Here is a 19,828-nt window from a genome sequence, read left to right as displayed (position 1 = left end):
CATACATTTAGTAAGGTGCAAAAGTGATTATTGTCTTTGTTGTGAAAGGCAACCATAACCACTCTTTGGGTATTTTTCAATAACTGATCTTTCCATTGTCATGTCTAGGACATGGTTCCAGTGCTAAAGTATGTACGTGGAGAGCACCTGTCCCAGGACCATTGGCTGGATATGTTTCGTTTGCTGGGTCTTCCACGAGGAACAACTCTGGAGAGACTCACTTTTAATGACCTCCTCAGTGTGGCAAAAACCATTATAGAAAAGGCCATGGAGCTCAAGGTTTGTACTTTTAAATATGGCCTGAGTATGAATATATACATTATATAAAAAAATACTGTCGGAACTCTTCTGTTTTTAGACCATAAATATTGCGCTAGACGTCATAGGACACCAGGGGGCAGCAGCAGGTTGGAAACCGGGAAAACAGTATGTTCTGTATATTGATATTGGAAAGGCTTTTATATGCACATTGCACACCCAGCTTAAAACGTTTGTTCATATAGATTCAAGGGTATATTCACATACATTATACTTGTGTTTTAGTGTTTGGCCAACTCTCTTGTTTCAATTTCAATTTCTTGATCCGAAAGGTTTGAAATAAAAACGTTTATTAAGATTTGAATGAACTCCATTTACTTTGCTGAATAAAGTGTATCTGTGTGTGTATGGCCATCCATTTAGGACCTGAACAGCCGTGCCCAGGCAGAAGTGACGATCAGAGAAGCATTGAGGGAACTGGATTTGTGGGGAGCTGCAGCTACCTTCAGTCTGACTGAGTACACAAACAGCAGTGGTCAATCTCTAACACTCATTAAGGACTGGAAGGATATAGTCAACCAGGTACATATGTGCTCATACATTTATTCATCTGTAAAGATGTTGGTCAACACTTCAGTTTGACAATAATACACATGTACAAACACATGACATCCGGCCTAAAAGTGCGTTGTTTTTCAGCATTTCCGTGGCTCTATACTGTATTTTGCATAACTTATTTTTTGCTTGTGTTGTGTTTTATAGTATTTCTGTCAACTTTACTAATTCACATTCACACAATGTTTCAGAAAAACCTCCTTTACGGAAATAGTGTACATTATCTACTTGGACAGTGTAACATAAGATGTGACTACTTGATATTTGTTCTAGCTCATTTGACTAAGTTGCTTGTAATATGATGAGGAAACTGGAAAAATGTCCCATAAAGATTGCTGTAATGTCCAGTGAAAGCAGAGAAAGGCTAATTTACCATTTTAATGCATGAAAAGATATTATGGCACAGTTAAACAGCCTTCGAAATGTGAGGGCTGAATATTTTCATAATTTTAATGAAAAACCCTGAAGAAATGGAAAATTGTGAGTGACTGAGGTATCACCTTTTCACATCCAGTATATATGCAGATAGTTTGTCCAACTAACTACTTTTTGACCTATCCCGGGTTTTTTCCATTTCAAAAATTATATATTATTATATATTTTCTGTGAGAAATTGATGATTTCATAACATACCTCTAGTGAAAAAAGAAAAACAACTTACATCATTAAATAGATTTAAACATCAATGCAGGTAATTCCGCTTACTTTTTATTGTTACTTTACTCTCTCTGAAATTTAAATCAGGATTTAGAGCTGCAGAGCTTTTTACGGTTATTAAATATTTACCTTTGGCACCTGACACTGCTTAGTCACCAGGTAATTATTTAGAATAAGAGAATGAGTTAACGTGACATGCTGTTTGTCTTATATTGCTGAATTTTAACTGACTGCCTAGTCAATGCATAATTCATAAAATATATTATATTAGTTTTTGTATATAAATGAGTGGACCACACCGATGCAGACAATTTTTACTTATTTGATCACGCACACATACACAAATGCATATAAGGTTGTTTCCAACTGACTTTATTGCTGCAGTTTCCTTCATTATCCATCAGCTGTTGTTGTCACTGTTTACATAGCCCAAACTTACTTCATTACAGTTATTAATGGTAATTTCACGCAGGTTAACTTCTATTGACTGATTGGTAGATTGACTTGGAATGAACATAAAATGTCTTTCACAAAATGCAGACACATCTCCTGGCACATTAATTGAAATCTTAAGAATTTGCAGACATTGGCCTTATCATCATTCTATGCTCATCCAGGTGGGAGATAACCGCTGTCTGCTGCAGTCTCTGAAAGACTCTCCCTATTATCACAGCTTTCAAGACAAGGTCAGTTAAAAGGCTTGAATCTATATCGGAATCTTCCAAAGTTTTCATTTTTATTCATGAGGAAAACATTTTTTTTTCCTAAAATCCCTCTTATGTAAAGAGACTATTTTTTTTGTTGGATCATTCAGTTGTTTGAATTGTTTGTGATTCACAAGATTGACAATCATCTCTGCATGTATATCCAGGTCAGCCTGTGGGAGGTTCGTCTGTCAGACTTAGATGAGTACCTGCTGAGTCTGAATGCCATCCAAAGGCGCTGGGTTTATCTGGAGCCTATTTTTGGAAGAGGGGCATTGCCACGGGAGGAAGCTCGCTTCAAACGGGTTGATGAAGACTTCAGGTAATTTTTATGTGTCTTTTAACTTGAGAGAGAGACAGTTTGTTTTTTTGTTTTTTTGATTTGCAGGTTTAATGTAGATTTTCTAAAATGAGTAAGACATATGAGATATTCATTCATTCATTGCCTGCTGCCATGGACTTGCCAGCCCATCTCAGGGCCAACACACAGTTATGAATAGCCATTCACTCTCACATTTACACCTGCAGTCAATTTAGAGTGTCCAATAAACCTCTGCCTGTTTTTGGACCGTGGGAGTAAAACCCTAGAAAACCCATGCATGCATGGGGAGCACTAACAATTTCTATATTCTATTTGATGCACAGCACATTATAGAGAATTTCATTAATAGCAATAAGTAAATGTTCTTATCAACCACTGAGGCTGGTCCGTGCCCGAACTGGGCTTTTAATTGTGGAGTTGAAAAAGCATGCTGAGTTTAAACTAAATTGGCCATAGGTGTGACTGTGTGAGTGAATGTTTGTTCATCTCTACCCTGTGATGGACTGGCTTTCTGTCCAGGGGTGTACCCCGCTTTTCGCCCTATGTCAGCTGGGATTGGCACCAGCAGCCCCGCGACCCTCATGTGGAGGATAAAGCAGTAGATGATGAATGAATGAATGAATGTACAGTATCAGTATCAAAACATGGTCTTGACATTTTTCTTACATATTAACAGGTCCATAATGTCAGATATTCGGAGAGACAACAGAGTTGTTTCTCTGAGCTCAAGGGCTGGCATCAGAAACTCTCTGGTCACCATACTAGATCAGCTTCAGCGCTGCCAAAAGTCACTCAATGAGTTCCTGGAGGTACGCATGTGCATTTTTGTGTCTATGGACATTTGTGCACGCATCACACATTGTAAGCATCATAGCTTTTGTGCGGTTCTTGCAGGAGAAGCGTTCTGCTTTCCCAAGGTTTTATTTCATTGGAGATGATGATCTGTTAGAGATTCTTGGACAGGCAACCAACCCAACGGTCATTCAGTCACACCTCAAGAAACTATTTGCAGGTCAGACACTTGTTTTGTTCTAGTTTATGTTATGTTTATGATGTAATTCTCTTCTCTTTTTTCCTTCATAGGTCTGGCACCTTCCCTTTTCGTATTTAAATGTATTTATATCAGGGTATATCAGTAATCTTTGTATGTTCTCTCTGTGTAGGCATCCATAGTGTTGAGTTTGATGAGCAGTGCCAGAATATTATTGCCATGTGTTCTTTGGAGGGAGAGACAGTGTCACTCAGGAACTGCATACACATCTCTAGCCATGTGGAGGTAAAACAGTTTTTTGTGAAAAGCTTTTCATTAATAGTATAGTATAGTAGTTTGTTAATTTAGTGTGTTTAAAGCAAAGCTTCTTCTTCCCAGTTATGGCTAAAGGAGCTGTCTGTGGAAATGAAGGAGACTCTGAAGCAGCTGCTCTATGAATGTATGTCAGCAGGGAAGAAAGGGAGTGTGGACCCGTCACGCTACCCATCACAGGTACACACGCGTTTGTGTTCCAATATGCAATATCTGTTCTTTTAACTGGTAACTGGTAACTCAGTGTATTTTAAACAGAGGCGGTGACTTGTTTTACTGTTGTTACATTTTGCAATACAGCTCAAGTATTCAAGACTAAATTTCAGTAATTTCTCATTGGTCAGACTGTATGACCCAGCCTGTGAAATAACACATCCTCCTAACTTGTCTGAACTTTTCTAAACCTTTCTGATTTTTGGTGTAGATTCTATGTCTGGCTGAACAAATCCAGTTTACTGAAGATGTGGAGCGAGCCCTAAAAGAGCAGAATCTGCAGCAGCTGGAACTGGAGCTCAATGCAAAGTTGGAACATTACACTACAGTGGACACTAGTTCTGACGATCACGTGAACTCAGGTAGGCCTGTGTGTGTATTTGTGTTGTGTGTATTCATTGGTAAATATGTGTGTGTCCAAGGAATTAGTTGTGGCACCACTAAAATGTATATATATCACAAAGAGTAAAATACTCTTTGTGATATATATAACATGCCATACATTGAAATATTCTGATTTATTTGCAGCGCATCAAACACAGAATTTTGTCCCTTTTATTTTATTTTTGCAGCAGAGTGCTCAAGCATGGCTTGCTTTGTTGATTGAGTCACATTCTTGACAAAGTTAATGCTCTCTTTTAAAGCCAGTTTAAAACAAACAGTTGCTTACTTGACACTTGTGCTTTCTTCCACTATTGGACCTCCCCTTGTGTTGTTACTTAGGACTGAGAAAAGCTGGCTGAATGTTCTTTGCTGAATCTCTTGAACACCAGTCAGACACAAGAGCCTGCAGAGGTCTAGTACACTTTAAAGCTTCAGACACTGCTCTATCTGGGAGGCTACTTTAATGACATAAATACATTTTTCTTATGTTTTTGAAGACAAAAAAAAATACATTTACAGCTTAATCAAGGTTTATTCATGCATGAAATGAAAATTTGTCTGTCAAACTGTGTATAACATGTATTCATGAAAATGAAGGTTCAAGTGTTGCTGGGCCAATTTTTCTTTATGCATTACTTTTTTAAATTAATCATATTCATAGAAAGAGATACAAGAAATTTCAGCAAGGCACTGTGGTGTGTGTAATACAATATATTTGCAGATATTTGTCGTTTATTTTTTAAGTTTTGTATTTGACATAGAGCTAATTTCCATGAAAATGTGCTATTCCATTCCGGCTACCGAAAACAATCAGGTAGGCTGAAAAGGCTGTACAGTAGTAGGACTGATTAAACAGCTAAAGTAATGGCATGAAGGATAATCGAATTACCCAGTCAACACAAATGAGCCATAAACCTAGGCAAGGAGTGGGAGGTGTCTCCCATTTTAGTGTTGAGATAAAACAGAAGGGTATACCTTTGGCAGGTATTTTGTATGCCTCTGGGGCAAGGCTGATGTCAGCGATGCATTATTTGGAATGCATCTATAGTACATAGCAGATGGCAGAATACCCATTATAGTTTAAAATGTCATCACTCCAAGTTTTTTTCTTTTTTTTAAAAAAACACCTTGAAAAGAAATCAACAGATACATTTTGTTTAAAAAGTCCAAAATGATTTCCCCCTTCTTGATGTTTGGGGTTGTTAAAATGTGTCATTATTTATGAACCTGTAGACCTGCCATTTCATTTTATGTATTTGTAAGCATAAATAAATATTTATATTTTTACTGTATATTCACTCGGGCAGGGCATTTTGGTCAAACCACAAACCGTATGTACAGTTCCTACTGTATTTGTAAATTATTTTTTGTCATTTTCTTTTTATCACAGTGTGCTTAATGATTAGGGATGCTGTACAAGTTAGTAACTACAGCACTGTTTATAAAATACCTCTGTCGTGTACGTTGTTCTGCATTGTGTGCAGTCATTGGCACTTAAGCAACATTTGTTGATGATATTGACTTTCCAGGACATCAGTGTGGTAGCTGTACTCATGTCTGACAAAGTCTCCCCTTCAAGATTGTTGTTTAGAAATTTCACCTGACGTGTTGACTTTGTTTTCACAGCGAGTGGTCCCATTTATTTTTCTCACAGATCAATACACTTCTGCATTTTTACTTGACAAGTGCTGCTGTTGTGTGGAAATGTAGAAGCTATTGTTATTCTATCTGCTAACAATGAAGGGCCGTCATCTTTTCAGAGCAAGGCAGCTAAAACGGTTCCTGGCTGGGTTATATGTAATGATCTATTGACCAGGGGTTAATATCAATCCCGCACCACTAAATTAAGTTGTATTACCCTTTAAGTAACAGGTCTAAAGGGCATTATGTATAGTGATGAAAACAAAATAGACTATAACATGGGCTATAGTGGGTAAGTCTAACCACTGACCACAGATCTGAAGCACCAGAAGATAACGGTGCAATTTTATGCTTTCTGTCATCCCTAACACTGATACATGTCTTCCTGTGCAGAGTCCAGTGTCTTGCAGCTGAAGCTGAAGGCCTTAATCCTGGACATAATCCATAACATCAGTGTTGTGAAGCATCTTAAAGAGGCAGTAGTTGCCAGTCCTGATGCCTGGGCCTGGAAGAAGCAGCTTCGCTTCTACATGGGAGCAGACAAATGCTGCCACATACATATGGTGGATGCTCAGTTCAGTTATACATATGAGTACCAGGTGTGTCAGCATGTACATACTGTGTAGAAATATAGAGTCCTCTTTTGTAATTATTCGCTGATGAAATCATTATTTGTTGATCATTTCCTCTGGGTCAGTCTATTAACAAATGTATGTGAGATATACTCAACTTCCAATAGTCTGACTTGTCAAACTCATATTTATTTAATGTCTCTGTCTCTTTAAATGTCACATTGAGAATCAGTACTAACAAATGTTTTATTTTAATAGATAACAAGAGTGGGGCAACTTGAGAATTTTATTACTTCAAGTTATTTACCTTACTTACCTGTACGTCTGCCCTTTCCTTTGAATAACACATTATAGTGTGAATCTTTATTAGTTTTTCCCCCTCACTTTTAATCAATCATCTCTATCTTCTGTTGGTTTCCTCACTCCTTGCATCCCACCCTTTTCTTCTATCTGGTTATCTCACTGCATTTTTGTCGAATTTTCCTCTTGTTATCACTCACTCACTCTATTTTCCATCCCAGGGGAATGCAGCAAAGCTAGTGCACACTCCACTGACTGATAAGTGCTACCTGACTTTGACCCAGGCCATGAAAATGGGGCTTGGGGGAAACCCTTATGGACCCGCTGGCACAGGCAAAACTGAGTCAGTCAAAGCCCTAGGAGGGCTGTTTGGACGTCAAGTACTGGTGTTCAATTGTGATGAGGTAAAGGATGCTCTTAATGATAATCTGAAGGATTTAAAGTATAAAACAAAATACACACTATTTTGTCTGACAACACTACCAGGTATACACATTTGAGTTAAGTCTGTGGTACACATGAAGAAGTACACAGATGCACAATCACCTCTTCTAATCATTTAACATGCACATTTACAAGATTGAAAAAGAAATGTCAATAAGAACACATTAGATCTCTCTTGTGGTTTCTGTCTGTTTTTCAGGGTATCGATGTGAAGTCAATGGGAAGAATCTTTGTGGGCTTGGTGAAGTGTGGCGCATGGGGCTGCTTTGATGAGTTTAACCGCTTGGAAGAGGCAGTGCTGTCGGCAGTTTCCATGCAAATCCAGGCCATACAAGACTCTCTCAAACACCACAAACACACATGTGAACTGCTAGGGAAGGAGGTCAGAAAATAACAATGACCCAGATTAGCACTTTATTTTTTCCAGTTTCTCACTATTTCTTGATGCCATGTCTTTTAGTACCTCTTTAATTATTATATCTACATTTTATAACTGCACGTTTCTACTTCCAACCTGCAGCCTGTCTTAATCTATATTTATTCATCCATTGTGGATGAGTTGGTTGGCTGGTTGGTTGGTTCATTAATCGTCAGCAATCAGTCTGTATCCATGCAAGTGTGAAAAACACTGTGAGAATAATGTAATGTAGGTTTTCTTGTTTCTCTCTATCCTCCAGGTGGAATTGGATCCAAATTCTGGAGTGTTCATCACACTGAACCCAGCAGGAAAGGGCTACGGAGGCCGACAGAAGCTACCAGACAACTTAAAACAGCTGTTCAGACCTGTGGCTATGAGCAGGCCAGACAACGAGCTCATTGCTGAGGTCATCCTCTACTCTGAGGGCTTTAAAAGTGGAGAAATACTTGGACGGAAATTGGTTGCCATTTTCAACCTGGCCAGGTATAAATCTGAGGTGTAGCTGTTTTTTATTTAGTGGGGTAAAGTGTTGACGGTAGATGGAGAAGATTTATTGCATCATCTGTATATGTGAAATACCGATTTGATCTTCTTGTTTGTGGCGGTTCTGCTGTGCTGTTTTTTTTGTGTTATTGTAAACCCTGATTGGTGCAAAACGTGCTGCAGTTAATAGAGAGTGTGTCAGTATGCCTTTATCTTTCTGTCCAGGGAGCTGTTAACACCCCAGCAGCACTATGACTGGGGTTTACGTGCTCTGAAGACAGTTCTGAAGGCCTGTGGCAGTCTCCTGCAGCAACAGAGGAGGAGTCACAACAAGGACAAAAGTAAGATCCCCACTGGCTATTCATTTATTTTAGGGCACAATATTTCTGTTAGGCATCCTTACTTTTCCAGTAGTGACAGGGAGAGAAGTTAGGTGCATCTTTGGTCATGACCTGGAGTCATATTCATAGCTGTTGACAGTACACAGAACAAACTCATATTATATAAGGGGAACACAACTACACAAACACATTGCATAGATATCTAGAATGGGAAGAACATTTAAAGAATGTAAACTAACACAGAGCATTATGACTTACTGATTGAAAAGAACGTATTGAGGTCCATGATGCCAAACAGTCCTTTATTCTATGCAAACACAACAATGATTGATTTCACTTATGACCTCTTACTGTAAAGTTGAACAGGGTCACATGGTATGGACAACTGGTGTGATGTGTGAAAACCAAAACTGAAAATAAACTACTGTAACCCACTTCTCATGTCTGAGGTTATGTAGCGTGAACCACTATAAGCTATAAACACTCAAGTCTACTGCTGAACTGTCAGTAGTATTTTGAGTGTAATGCGTAATGTGCAGAAATGTGCAATGTTCAGAAAATAGCGAATAGTATTTAAAATAATTCACAGATTTCTGGTTCCGTTTGAATTTTTCCTTATATGTATCTTTCATCATGAATTTTAACATGCAAAATTTATGTCGCACTCTCATGTATTGTCTCAGCCCTTTTGTACAAATGTTGGTAGGAATATAGTTGATATTAGATCTGAAAAACCATGTGTACAAAGGGAGTTATTCTTTTAGACAACATACAATCACAATCATAGTAGGATACCTGAACAATACATACGTTTGAATTTATTCTACACTATTTAAACAAGGTATTTATAGTCATCGAGGGGCATTATAGGCATCACATAATTGAAAGCCAATAAAGATTACATTGTCAGACTTTCCAACTCGACATGTACAGCAGTAAAACACAAGTCTATTAAATAGCACAATTAAGCAGAAACAATTAAATGACCATTTTACATGCGGCGATGGTTCAAATCAAAAAATCTCTCTGACAGCCTAAAGTTGATTTGGCGCGTAAGAAACACTTGTATGTCATATTACACTGGATTTGAAAACAATATGATATTTGAAATCTAGATGTGTTACTGGTGAGTATAACCTCCTCTCAATCAACACACACTACATGTATGTACATTGAATCAAAAACAAAAAAAAACACATTCAGAAAGCTTAACAGGCATAAAGAAGTATTTGGCGTTATATCTTATCTTCCAAAGAAGTTATTGATTTATGCCAAAGCCACCTGGTGAGATGAAACAACCAAAAATACATTTCTAACTAATTATCAAATATTTGTGGTTGTTGGATGCCTTATAACTTATATTTATCAATTGTTTTACTCTAGCCATGCTTGAAATCCAGTGTGTATATTAGTAATAGTTTATAATGCAGTAGATAGTTGTGAAGATAATTGGAGGACAAAAGTTACAGTTCCATTTCATTCGTGTCTTAAAAATGTGTTTGTTGGAAGTGGTGAAAGAAATATAGTTATAGAGCTCATAGAAAAGATTCTAGGATTAGGTGATAGAGAAAATTGGGGTTACACTGCGAAAGTTTTGTTTATCAGAGTCTCTACTGTATGTGTATATAGTATCTTGTAAATGCAGTTCAATCACCCCATGCATGTGTGTGTGTGTGTACAAGTCTTCGCTCTCTCCTTTAACTCATCTAATACTGACACATCAGTCCACATGAATCCCCAGTTTCTTGGACTTTTCACACATCTGTACCTGTGTCCTGTCTCTTGTTCTGAGACACTTTTCCAGAGTTATATTGTTTACTTCTTCAGTACTTTTTCCACCATCTCCTTCTCTTTGACCTTGTGTTAGCTCACTCTTTCTGATACCTGCATGCTAGTGCCTCTCTAGTTGTTCTACTATTTGTCTTTTTTCCTTCTGATCCACTCCCCACCCTCTGTCTGTCCGTCCATGTTCCCCATGTCCATTAGTGAGTCCCCAAGGTGTTTTTTGTGTTTGTTTGGCCAAGTGTTCCTCTCTGTTGAGAAAAAAAAACAAAGCAAAAATAACACATCTCTGCGTCATGGCCGACAACTTTGGAAAAGAGAACAAAAAGACTTTGGTAATTACTGCCTTTTATAATAAGGCAAAGTTCAATTTCATAACCTTCTTGGTCTTCTCTATTAAGCCTGTAATTTATTTGCTTTTCTTTGTATACAGTCTTTTTTTCTATTTAACCAATCTCTTGTCATTTACATTCAGTCCAGGAGAGCAGTCTTGTGGTGCAGGCTTTGCGACTGAACACCATGTCCAAGCTGACATTCACCGATAGCTCTCGGTTTGATGCGCTGGTCAAAGACGTCTTTTCTGGGGTAAACTTCACTGACGTGGAGGACCAGATACTCATGCAAGCACTAGAGCACGTCTACAAGGAGGCACGACTTGAGCTAATACCCAGCCAGGTGTGTACACAGATTTATTTAGTGGCGGAATATACACTTCGTCTTTATGGTACATGATATGAACTGGTATTCACACAGTGTTTGGAATCATTATCATACATAATTGAACATTTATCAAAATTCATTAACCACTGATTGTTTTGCCGTCTCTATGTAGCTGAAGAAGGCGCTTGAGTTGAATGAACAGCTGAGACAGCGCATGGGTGTCGTCATTGTGGGGCCAAGTGGAGCAGGGAAGTCTACACTCTGGAGGATGCTGAGAGCAGCTCTAAACAAGACAGGCAAAGTGGTGAGTATGTATTGATGCAGATCGTACATATCATTGAAAAGCTGTGTTATTTAGATATCAGGCAGCATATAAAGATCTTTTTCAAAGGTTCACTGGTAAAAAAAAAAAGGTTGAATGAATGTTGAGTGGTTCCTTGCTGATGCTGTGTTTCTGTAGGTGAAACAGTACACTATGAATCCCAAAGCCATGCCCAGGCAGCAGCTGCTTGGACATATAGACATGGACACCAGAGAATGGGCTGATGGTGTCCTCACGTATAGTGCCAGAAATGTGGTCAGAGAACCACAGGGTGAGAAGGAGTTTCATATAGATCATAGTAATTTGTCTTGCTCAGCCAAAACTAACATGAAGTCTGAGTACTGCACTGGAGGTACTGGGATTGAAGTCAGTACTGTGTCTGCAACTCAACATGTATTTATTAATTTTATATGTATTTACATATCTACATTTTTGTGTCTAGATGTGAGCTCATGGATTGTGTGTGATGGTGACATTGACCCAGAGTGGATTGAGAGTCTCAACTCTGTGCTTGATGACAATCGGTTGTTAACAATGCCTAGTGGAGAACGCATTCAGTTTGGACCTAATGTCAACTTCTTGTTCGAGACTCACGACCTCAGCTGTGCCTCTCCAGCCACCATATCTCGCATGGGCATGATCTTCCTCAGGTCAGTCAGCTTAGAAAAACTGAACCATTTGATCCATATTCCTTGTTTTCTTGTTTAGTTATCTTTTTTTTTTAACCACCTTTTTTGTTTTTTTTTATCAATTTATGATTTCAGTGATGAGGACATCGATGTAGGTGCCTTGGTGAAGTCTTGGTTGAGTGGTCAACCAGAGGAGTGTCGCAGCAATCTAGAAAATTGGCTGGGAGACTACTTCCAACGAGCCCTGGACTGGGTCATCAAACAGGTATTGTGTGTAGAACTAGTCTCTATCCTTCTCCAACGTAAACAGACAAGCTATTTCTTTGGGGCCTGGATGCACTGAGGACCTTGCTGCAATGTTTTTGTGTGTATCAAAATATGGTTGTATTGGAGATTGAAATACAAAACTTTTTAATACATGACCTCCACTTGCACTGGTCCGGGTTGATTTTAATGGATTTAATTGCTGTTAAGTGTGCTAAACTCACAGAATTTGTGATAAGACTGAGTGGATATCCTATTTTCACCACAGTTTTTCTAAACTCTATGTAAAGTTGTGATTTAAAGTTATACAACCCTGCCACTGCCTTTTTGTTTTCTTCAGAATGACTTTGTGGTGGAGACCAGTCTGGTGGGTACAGTGTTCAACGGTCTGTCTCATCTTAACGCTGTGACAGAGCGAGGTCAGTTCATTGTTGGTCTTCTAAGAGGTTTGGGAGGAAACCTCAACTTCAAAACACGACAGGAGTTTGCCAAGGAGGTAAGGACCCTCGTGTTTTTGTACGAGTACATGCAGCCACACTCAAAACTGTTTAGCATTAAGGTTTCATTTTATTTATTATTTCACACAGAAAACAAGTACTTTTGTACTCACGAATGCAGGAGTGTGGTGCTGTAGAACCTATGTAAAACCACTACTCAGAAATGTGCTGGTGTCTGCTCTCATGTCTTTGTATTTCTGCAGCTGATGAGCTGGGCCAGGGAAAGTCCACCAGACTCCCGGAAACCACTAGATACCTACTACGACACTGACAGCGGCCATCTAACAGCTTATAGATTCCAGCGTCCTGAGGGTCTCACACTGGAACAGCTCTCTCATACACGCGCACTACCTGTTATCGAGACTCCAGACATGCAAAGAGGTCTGGACTGTTTCTCTCCGTGGCTCACCGCTCAGCACAGGCAGCCCTTCATGGTGGCTGGGCCAGAGGGCTGTGGAAAGGGGTAATTATATGTATATGCAACATGAAAATTAGCAAAATCATATGTGATTGTAATTGTATTTGTCATGAGTACAAACTTACACAATTATACAAACAGACAGACATTTTATACCATGGATGTTTAGATGTAGATTAGATTAGATGTAAATCTTATACTCATACTGTTAGAATGGCAACAGTAAACATACAAACAGTACATTCTGACATAAAAGAAAAAAACACAGCTCAGTAGTTACAAAGTCATTGTTGAGTTCATTTATATTCACTCCCTTAGTAAAAAGAAACAATTGAGCAGACTCTCTCCCATTTAAACCTCATGTTGTTGAAAATGGGTTTGTGAGGTCATGCTGAAGGAGTGTGTATTTGGGATTGTGAGATTAAACACACAGGCACACAGTCAGCACTAATATAAATGCATTTTTCAAAATGTTACCTTTTGTGTGAAGACACCGATAAGTCAGAATAAGGATCATCACTTTGCCTCACATCACTTTGCCTGAAAGCTTAGCGGCGGTGGGTTTGTGACTTAAGTCCACTGACAAAAAAATATCATATTAATTTACCTACACATATATTGGAAAGCATGCACATAGTACATGTTCAAGCACTGCTTAATACTTCAATTATTCTTTATATTTTGTGTGAAAACATTTCTCTAGGTCCCAAAAGCACCTGACCCTTTTTCTTTTATTGCTTTGACACCATCCTATACATCCATGAAACAAAGCTGTGCAGAAGCTGCATTTAGACATGCAGCTGAAACCTAAACACAGAGTTATATTTTTCACTTCACACCTAAATTCCTTTTATTTATTGTTTTTGTGTTTAGTATGCTCCTGCGCCATGCCTTTTCTCGGCTACGCTCCACTCAAGTTGCGGTGGTTCACTGCAGTGCACAGACCTCATCTCGCCATGTGCTACAGAAGCTCAGTCAGACCTGCCTGTTGCTCAGCTCTAACACTGGCCGAGTGTTCAGACCCAAAGACTGTGAGAACCTGGTACTTTACCTAAAAGACATCAACTTACCCAAACCGGACAAATGGGGGACCAGCAACCTCACTGCCTTCCTGCAACAGGTAAAGCATAGACAATAAACAGTATATGACATTCATTTATATGGCTTAAACAAGCATCTCACGTCCCTACTCTGTTTATCCTGTAGGTTTTGACATATAAGGGATTCTATGATGAAAATCTGGAATGGGTCAGTCTCGAGAATATCCAGGTGGTATCCTCCATGTCTACAGGGGGTGCTGCTGGGAGCCATTCGCTCACCTCACGCTTTTCCTCTATAGTGCGCATCTGCACCATTGAGTAAGTTTTGTACAAAAACCACAGAGAATGCATATCCTTTATATACCCCAATTCTATTTTCACATATCAACATTCATGTAAATCTCTTTCTACTTCTCCACTTTGTGGATGTCCTCCCTTTTACTTCCACCCTGATTTGCCTGATTTGCCCCAAAACACCCCCACCCCCACATCCGTCTGTTTCTCTGCATCTTTGCCTCCACTTTTAGCTATCCAGACAGGGAGCAGCTGCAGACTATCTACTCGGCATACCTGCAGCCAGTTCTTCAACACAGCCTTGGCAGCCAGGCAACATGGGCCAGCACAGGGAAGACACACCAGCTGGCCGGTTCTTTAGTGCAGCTCTATGAACAGGTATTGAATGGGATTTTCCTGTCCACAGATTTGTTGCAACAACAACTGTCAGACATACTGAGTGCATAAATAATTCACAGATACTCAAAATGATTACAAGCTCCTATCTGTTATACTATTTTTATTGACAGCATGACACTATTCACTATATTGCTTGGATAGGGTGGATGTCAGAATAGAGATGTACATTTACAAAGTTTAGAAATATTTGCACGATCAAGGGGCCCCCCCAATATGACATCTTTTACTATTATTGGCCATACTAAATTATTGAACACATGCAATTTATCACACCTCCTTCTTTAATGCAATAGCTAGAACAGCCTCTTTTTGGCAAAGTGTCTGATATCAGATGGCTATGATGCTAACAGCTGGTTCCAGCCAAAAAGCAAATCATCCCTTATATCAAAGTGGGCAGTGAGCCTATGCTGGTTGGGCAGTATTTGTAAGGTCTGTGAGAAGAGAAAAACGTGACATTTCTTTTTCAGTCTCTTGTGCTTTATCAGTAATTCACTCTGCTACAGTTCACTGAGACAAATTGATAAAACTGATAGGAAGAGGTTTTTTTTGTTGCTGTTGTTGAATTTCTGGTAGTAGCAGCTGTTTAGCAGCAACAAGGCACTCCTGCACAAATTCTCCCAAAGGAGATTTAAGCTTCGAAGTTCTTCAGAATATGGCCTCGTAAAAGCTGTGTCGTGGACACACGGCCTGTAATGAAGAGCATTATCCAAATGCACGAGTTTTTGTGACTCACCCTGTGTAATCCTTCAGCTGTAATGATGCTTTTGTTTAATTTTCCTCATCACCGCAAGCACATCTTCACAAGCTCGTCACGCTGTCTTGTCCTTAACACCAACTAAACTCAATATTCAAGATTCCTTTTATTGTTATTCTGCAAAAACATCAACGTGGCAGAGCAGAACAAAATTACAAGCTTGGTTTAAGATTAAGAAAACACAGATTAAATACACAGATAAAAGGATAAATCAGTTTAAAAGGGAACAATAAATATAATCGAATTATTGCACTGAATAAAATACTAAATAAACTGTTGTGCTATACATGAATTAAATAAACAATACTGCTTTTGTTGCAGATCAGGGAAGCAGTTAGTGGTATTTGATTGTGTTTAGCAGCCTGATAGCAGCTGGTTAGAAGCAGTTCTGCAGTATCTCTTCCTTGTAGGTAAGAAGGAGAGCAGGCTGTGACCAGGGTTAGTGGAGTTTATGAGGATGCTGTTGGCTTTGATCAGTAGACATTTTGGGCCAGACCCTTAATCGCTAGCACCGTGGCCCTAATTGTCCTTTCCACTAAACTGACTGTTTGTCCATTTTTGTTGGACATTCTGCGTCAGAATGCTTGTTGGTGTTGACAAGAAATAGCTTTGGTTTCCAGTCACCGTGGCTGTGACCTGACAGGCATACATTCAGATGGTTCCTGTTAGTGTTCACTTTTTAATATTATTGTCTTTCCTTACATAAAACATTACACACTGTCACAAATTGTCTCATATGTCGTGTTTGGCCCAGAGGTCGGAGGTTACCCACATATTGTTTAAGGGTGGGTGTCATGAATGAACTCTCCTCAGCAGTTCCAAACTGCATCTCTGGCTGGAACACAAGAGTCCATTTATTTGTGTCCTTGTTTATTTTTTTTAGTGCAGATGAGGCAGATGTTAACCACAACTTGTTCATAGATTCATAGATTGATTTTATTGATCAAAATGAATTATCTTGCAATGTTATCCTTCACACTCAGGTAAAAGCCAAGTTTACAGTGGACGACCACAGCCACTACCTGTTCACCCCCTGTATTCTCACCGAGTGGGTCCTCAGCCTGCTGCGATACGACCTCACTGCAGGTAACCAAACCTTTCTGTGCGCTTCAGCACTTTTCCGACAGGTGTAAGATTGATGAAATAACCTGGGATAAACTTTTGGAAGTCAGGCAACAAGTAGAAACTTGCAGTGTTTCACTGGGAACCAATCTCATGAACCTTTTTTTACCTTTGTAATGCAGGAAGCTGTAAGAATCAGATACATTAGAAACATTGCTTTGCACAAACAAATACTGATATGTTCACCTCTGGTTTTTTTGCTGTATTTGCTGTATTGAAAAACATGAAGCATTAATAACTTGTGTCAGTTTTCATGCCAGACTCCAGAAGGACAGCACCAGATGGCTTGGTTTCATGTCAGGATTCTTTTAGCTCAGAGCTACTTTCTCTACCTTTCACCTTTTCTTCATTGAATCTCTTTGTCATTCCCTCTTTTTTTTCCTCTCTTGCCGTACACCCTCTGCCACTCTTCTGGCCTCCATTTTTCCTTGTATAATTATCTCCTTCGTTGCTGTCTTTTCATCTCCCCCTCTACAAGGTGCTCCTGCTGTGGTGTTGAGTTCAGTCATTTATCTTAATTTAACATGCCAGCAGACAAACTTCTTTTTCTCCATGCTCATCATTTTTTACCTTGCTCTTAGTTCTTACTGTTTACCTTCATTTGGTTATGGAAAACAACCCCAACTGTGTTGTTTTTTACGTCTATCAAATTCTGTGATCATTGGCATTTTGGAATTGGAATGTTGTGCTTTAGTATTCAGTAGGTTTTGACATTAACAATAATAAGCTTTCCCCTCTAGTTTTAAGAGAGTCAGAGTTGTGCTATTGTTCAAATGTACATGTTCGTTTTATTTTGGTTTTTTTTGGGGGGGGGCGCATCTGTTATTTTAAATCTCATTATAAACTCATTATAGTATTGCTAAAACAACAAACCTAATGGTGGTCTAAGACATTTATTTATAACATTCAATATTGTCAGACTTTGTTGTCTTTTTCATCATTTACTGTAAAATAACCACTGAGGTTGGTTCTGGGCACTGAAATCTTTTTTTTAAAGCCATAGGCACAGATGATGTTTAGAATGACATCTTGGCACTTTAAGTGTTTTCTTCTGTGGTTTTTAAAATTTAATGTTGGAGGGAAAACCCCAGAGTGTCAGCTGTGTCTCTGTGCGAGTCTCTTTCTTCAGCTCTTTCAATATAATGTGACAGACATTGTTAAAGCCAGGGCCTTATGAGAGCACACTTCTAGATTCTTGTCCCTACAGTGCTCTCTTCGTGCCTAGCTGCACTTTGTCAAGTTTTGAGAAAATTAAATTCATCTAGTCCTAATTAAGGGATGGTCTTTTTTTTCCCACCAAAAAACAAACCTTGACTAATTTTGAAACCCAAGTCAAAATGTAATTACTGGTGCTGTCAGTGCTTTGCTGAAACTAGAACATGCTCACAATATGTGTTATACTTAATGTAAGACATGGAAGCACGTCTTCTTTGGTGTGTAAATGTGAGTGTGTTTTCATGTATTCCTATTTAGCTCAGTCTAATGTGACAGACAGCGTGTTGGAGGTGGTATCCTACGAGGCCCGGAGGCTGTTCAGAGACCGGCTAGTTTCCGCCAAAGACCACCACTCCTTTGATAACATCCTCTCCTCCATCATACGGGGAGACTGGGGCTCTGATGCTCTGGACAACGTGACAGGTATGAGATAGATCTTCACACACATTTAATTCATATTTAAAAATTCATCAAAATTTATAAAGATCTTAATGAGGATATGAAAAGTTGACAGGACATGAACTGATTAGAGAGTTAAGTGTTTCTTATTCTAAAGTGGCATGACAAAACAAGCATCTCAAATTTCTCATTCACCAGGGAATGGAAGTTGAGAAAATTCTTGGTATAAGTGAGATGTGTTCAGCTGCATTTTAAATTCCTTATTGGGTCTGCCCACACACACCAGCCTGACAGTTTTTTTTATTATATATGAGAAGAAGGACAAGTCATGTGTGAGAGTGAGAGTTTTAATTTTTATGTTGTACTGTAGCCTATAAACTGATACATGAATAAAATGTGGCTGACAGAAAATATCAGGTGACAATGCATTTATAAAAGCTGATTTCATAGGTCCATAAATATTGAATTTAAAAAGATTATACAAAATTTCATTTAAACACAGTAATAAAAAAAGAAAACAGTTACTATTTGGATTTTTATGAAGAAATTAAATAGAATAGCGAATGCTTGGCAATATCAACTATATACTGTATTCTTCAAAATAAGGTTCAAAGCTGCATATAGAACATAGTAGGTAGTTCAACTGTAGATGTGGGTAAAGTCGATTAATACAGTAACAAACTGTGTCTATAACCAAGGTATTTGAAACTGTTGAACAAAAGCTTACACTGCTGCCAGTTCATCAGCTGGTCTTGTGGTCATCGCCAAGTCCTAATGTAGCAACTTAGAATCATAATGTCTCTTCTAAATGATGTGCAGTCTGCCTGAAAAATGAACACCCGTCTTCTTCTCTGCAATATCAATTGGGATCTGAAAACGTCAAAATGCCTTTTGCATTCAAACACACATTTAATCTAATTTTCACATTAATTTGATTGGTATTAGATGTGACGGCTCATTTTTTGTGCATTTTGTTTTACCTCCATAGACAGCTTTGTGTCATGTGAGGTGTTCATGCAGTGTGTTACCAAGAGTCTATGATGTTTTCCCTGTGTGCAGATGGTTTCTATGTGACATGGGGAGCCTCTGAAGGGGCTGTAATGGCTCCAGGCCAGTCGCTGCCTCCTCATGGTAAACAAGTGGGACGTCTGGATTCTGCTGATCTGAAACAAGTAATACAGAAGGTACAGAGCAAGGAACTGTCTTGTCTGTGTGGTCTGGCTTGTGTCTGAATTACATTTTGTACTTCCAGCATTGCCGTGTTTTGACTGTTACTTTTACATTTTAAGATTTTAGTTAAAAAACATATGGTCTTCTTAGCTGCAGCAGTCAATTGCCAATTGTCCGTCCATTCAATACAAAGTCCATAGAAAATCTA

General features: G+C 38.8%; 1 protein-coding gene across 2 annotated transcripts in view; it reads left to right on the top strand.

Moving 5' to 3' along the window:
* LOC122773195 (cytoplasmic dynein 2 heavy chain 1) overlaps positions 1 to 19,828 on the top strand; it is an 89,570-nt gene that overhangs the window by 11,634 nt on the left and 58,108 nt on the right. For both annotated transcript variants that reach the window (XM_044031676.1, XM_044031675.1), the window contains exons 27-53: positions 109 to 279; positions 682 to 840; positions 2,148 to 2,216; positions 2,402 to 2,556; positions 3,233 to 3,365; positions 3,451 to 3,568; positions 3,720 to 3,832; positions 3,926 to 4,039; positions 4,284 to 4,434; positions 6,491 to 6,696; positions 7,191 to 7,373; positions 7,613 to 7,795; positions 8,091 to 8,314; positions 8,540 to 8,655; positions 10,913 to 11,112; positions 11,270 to 11,401; positions 11,558 to 11,690; positions 11,862 to 12,069; positions 12,184 to 12,313; positions 12,653 to 12,808; positions 13,013 to 13,272; positions 14,101 to 14,347; positions 14,434 to 14,585; positions 14,795 to 14,939; positions 16,698 to 16,800; positions 18,310 to 18,474; positions 19,510 to 19,634. In XM_044031676.1, coding sequence (XP_043887611.1) covers positions 109 to 279; positions 682 to 840; positions 2,148 to 2,216; positions 2,402 to 2,556; positions 3,233 to 3,365; positions 3,451 to 3,568; positions 3,720 to 3,832; positions 3,926 to 4,039; positions 4,284 to 4,434; positions 6,491 to 6,696; positions 7,191 to 7,373; positions 7,613 to 7,795; positions 8,091 to 8,314; positions 8,540 to 8,655; positions 10,913 to 11,112; positions 11,270 to 11,401; positions 11,558 to 11,690; positions 11,862 to 12,069; positions 12,184 to 12,313; positions 12,653 to 12,808; positions 13,013 to 13,272; positions 14,101 to 14,347; positions 14,434 to 14,585; positions 14,795 to 14,939; positions 16,698 to 16,800; positions 18,310 to 18,474; positions 19,510 to 19,634 — 4,251 coding nt within the window. The remainder of the gene's footprint in view (positions 1 to 108; positions 280 to 681; positions 841 to 2,147; positions 2,217 to 2,401; positions 2,557 to 3,232; positions 3,366 to 3,450; positions 3,569 to 3,719; positions 3,833 to 3,925; positions 4,040 to 4,283; positions 4,435 to 6,490; positions 6,697 to 7,190; positions 7,374 to 7,612; positions 7,796 to 8,090; positions 8,315 to 8,539; positions 8,656 to 10,912; positions 11,113 to 11,269; positions 11,402 to 11,557; positions 11,691 to 11,861; positions 12,070 to 12,183; positions 12,314 to 12,652; positions 12,809 to 13,012; positions 13,273 to 14,100; positions 14,348 to 14,433; positions 14,586 to 14,794; positions 14,940 to 16,697; positions 16,801 to 18,309; positions 18,475 to 19,509; positions 19,635 to 19,828) is intronic.

Source organism: Solea senegalensis, linkage group LG8, assembly GCF_019176455.1.
Source record: "Solea senegalensis isolate Sse05_10M linkage group LG8, IFAPA_SoseM_1, whole genome shotgun sequence".
Classification (NCBI taxonomy): Eukaryota; Metazoa; Chordata; class Actinopteri; order Pleuronectiformes; family Soleidae; genus Solea; species Solea senegalensis.
This window is presented reverse-complemented; position numbering and strand designations above follow the sequence as displayed.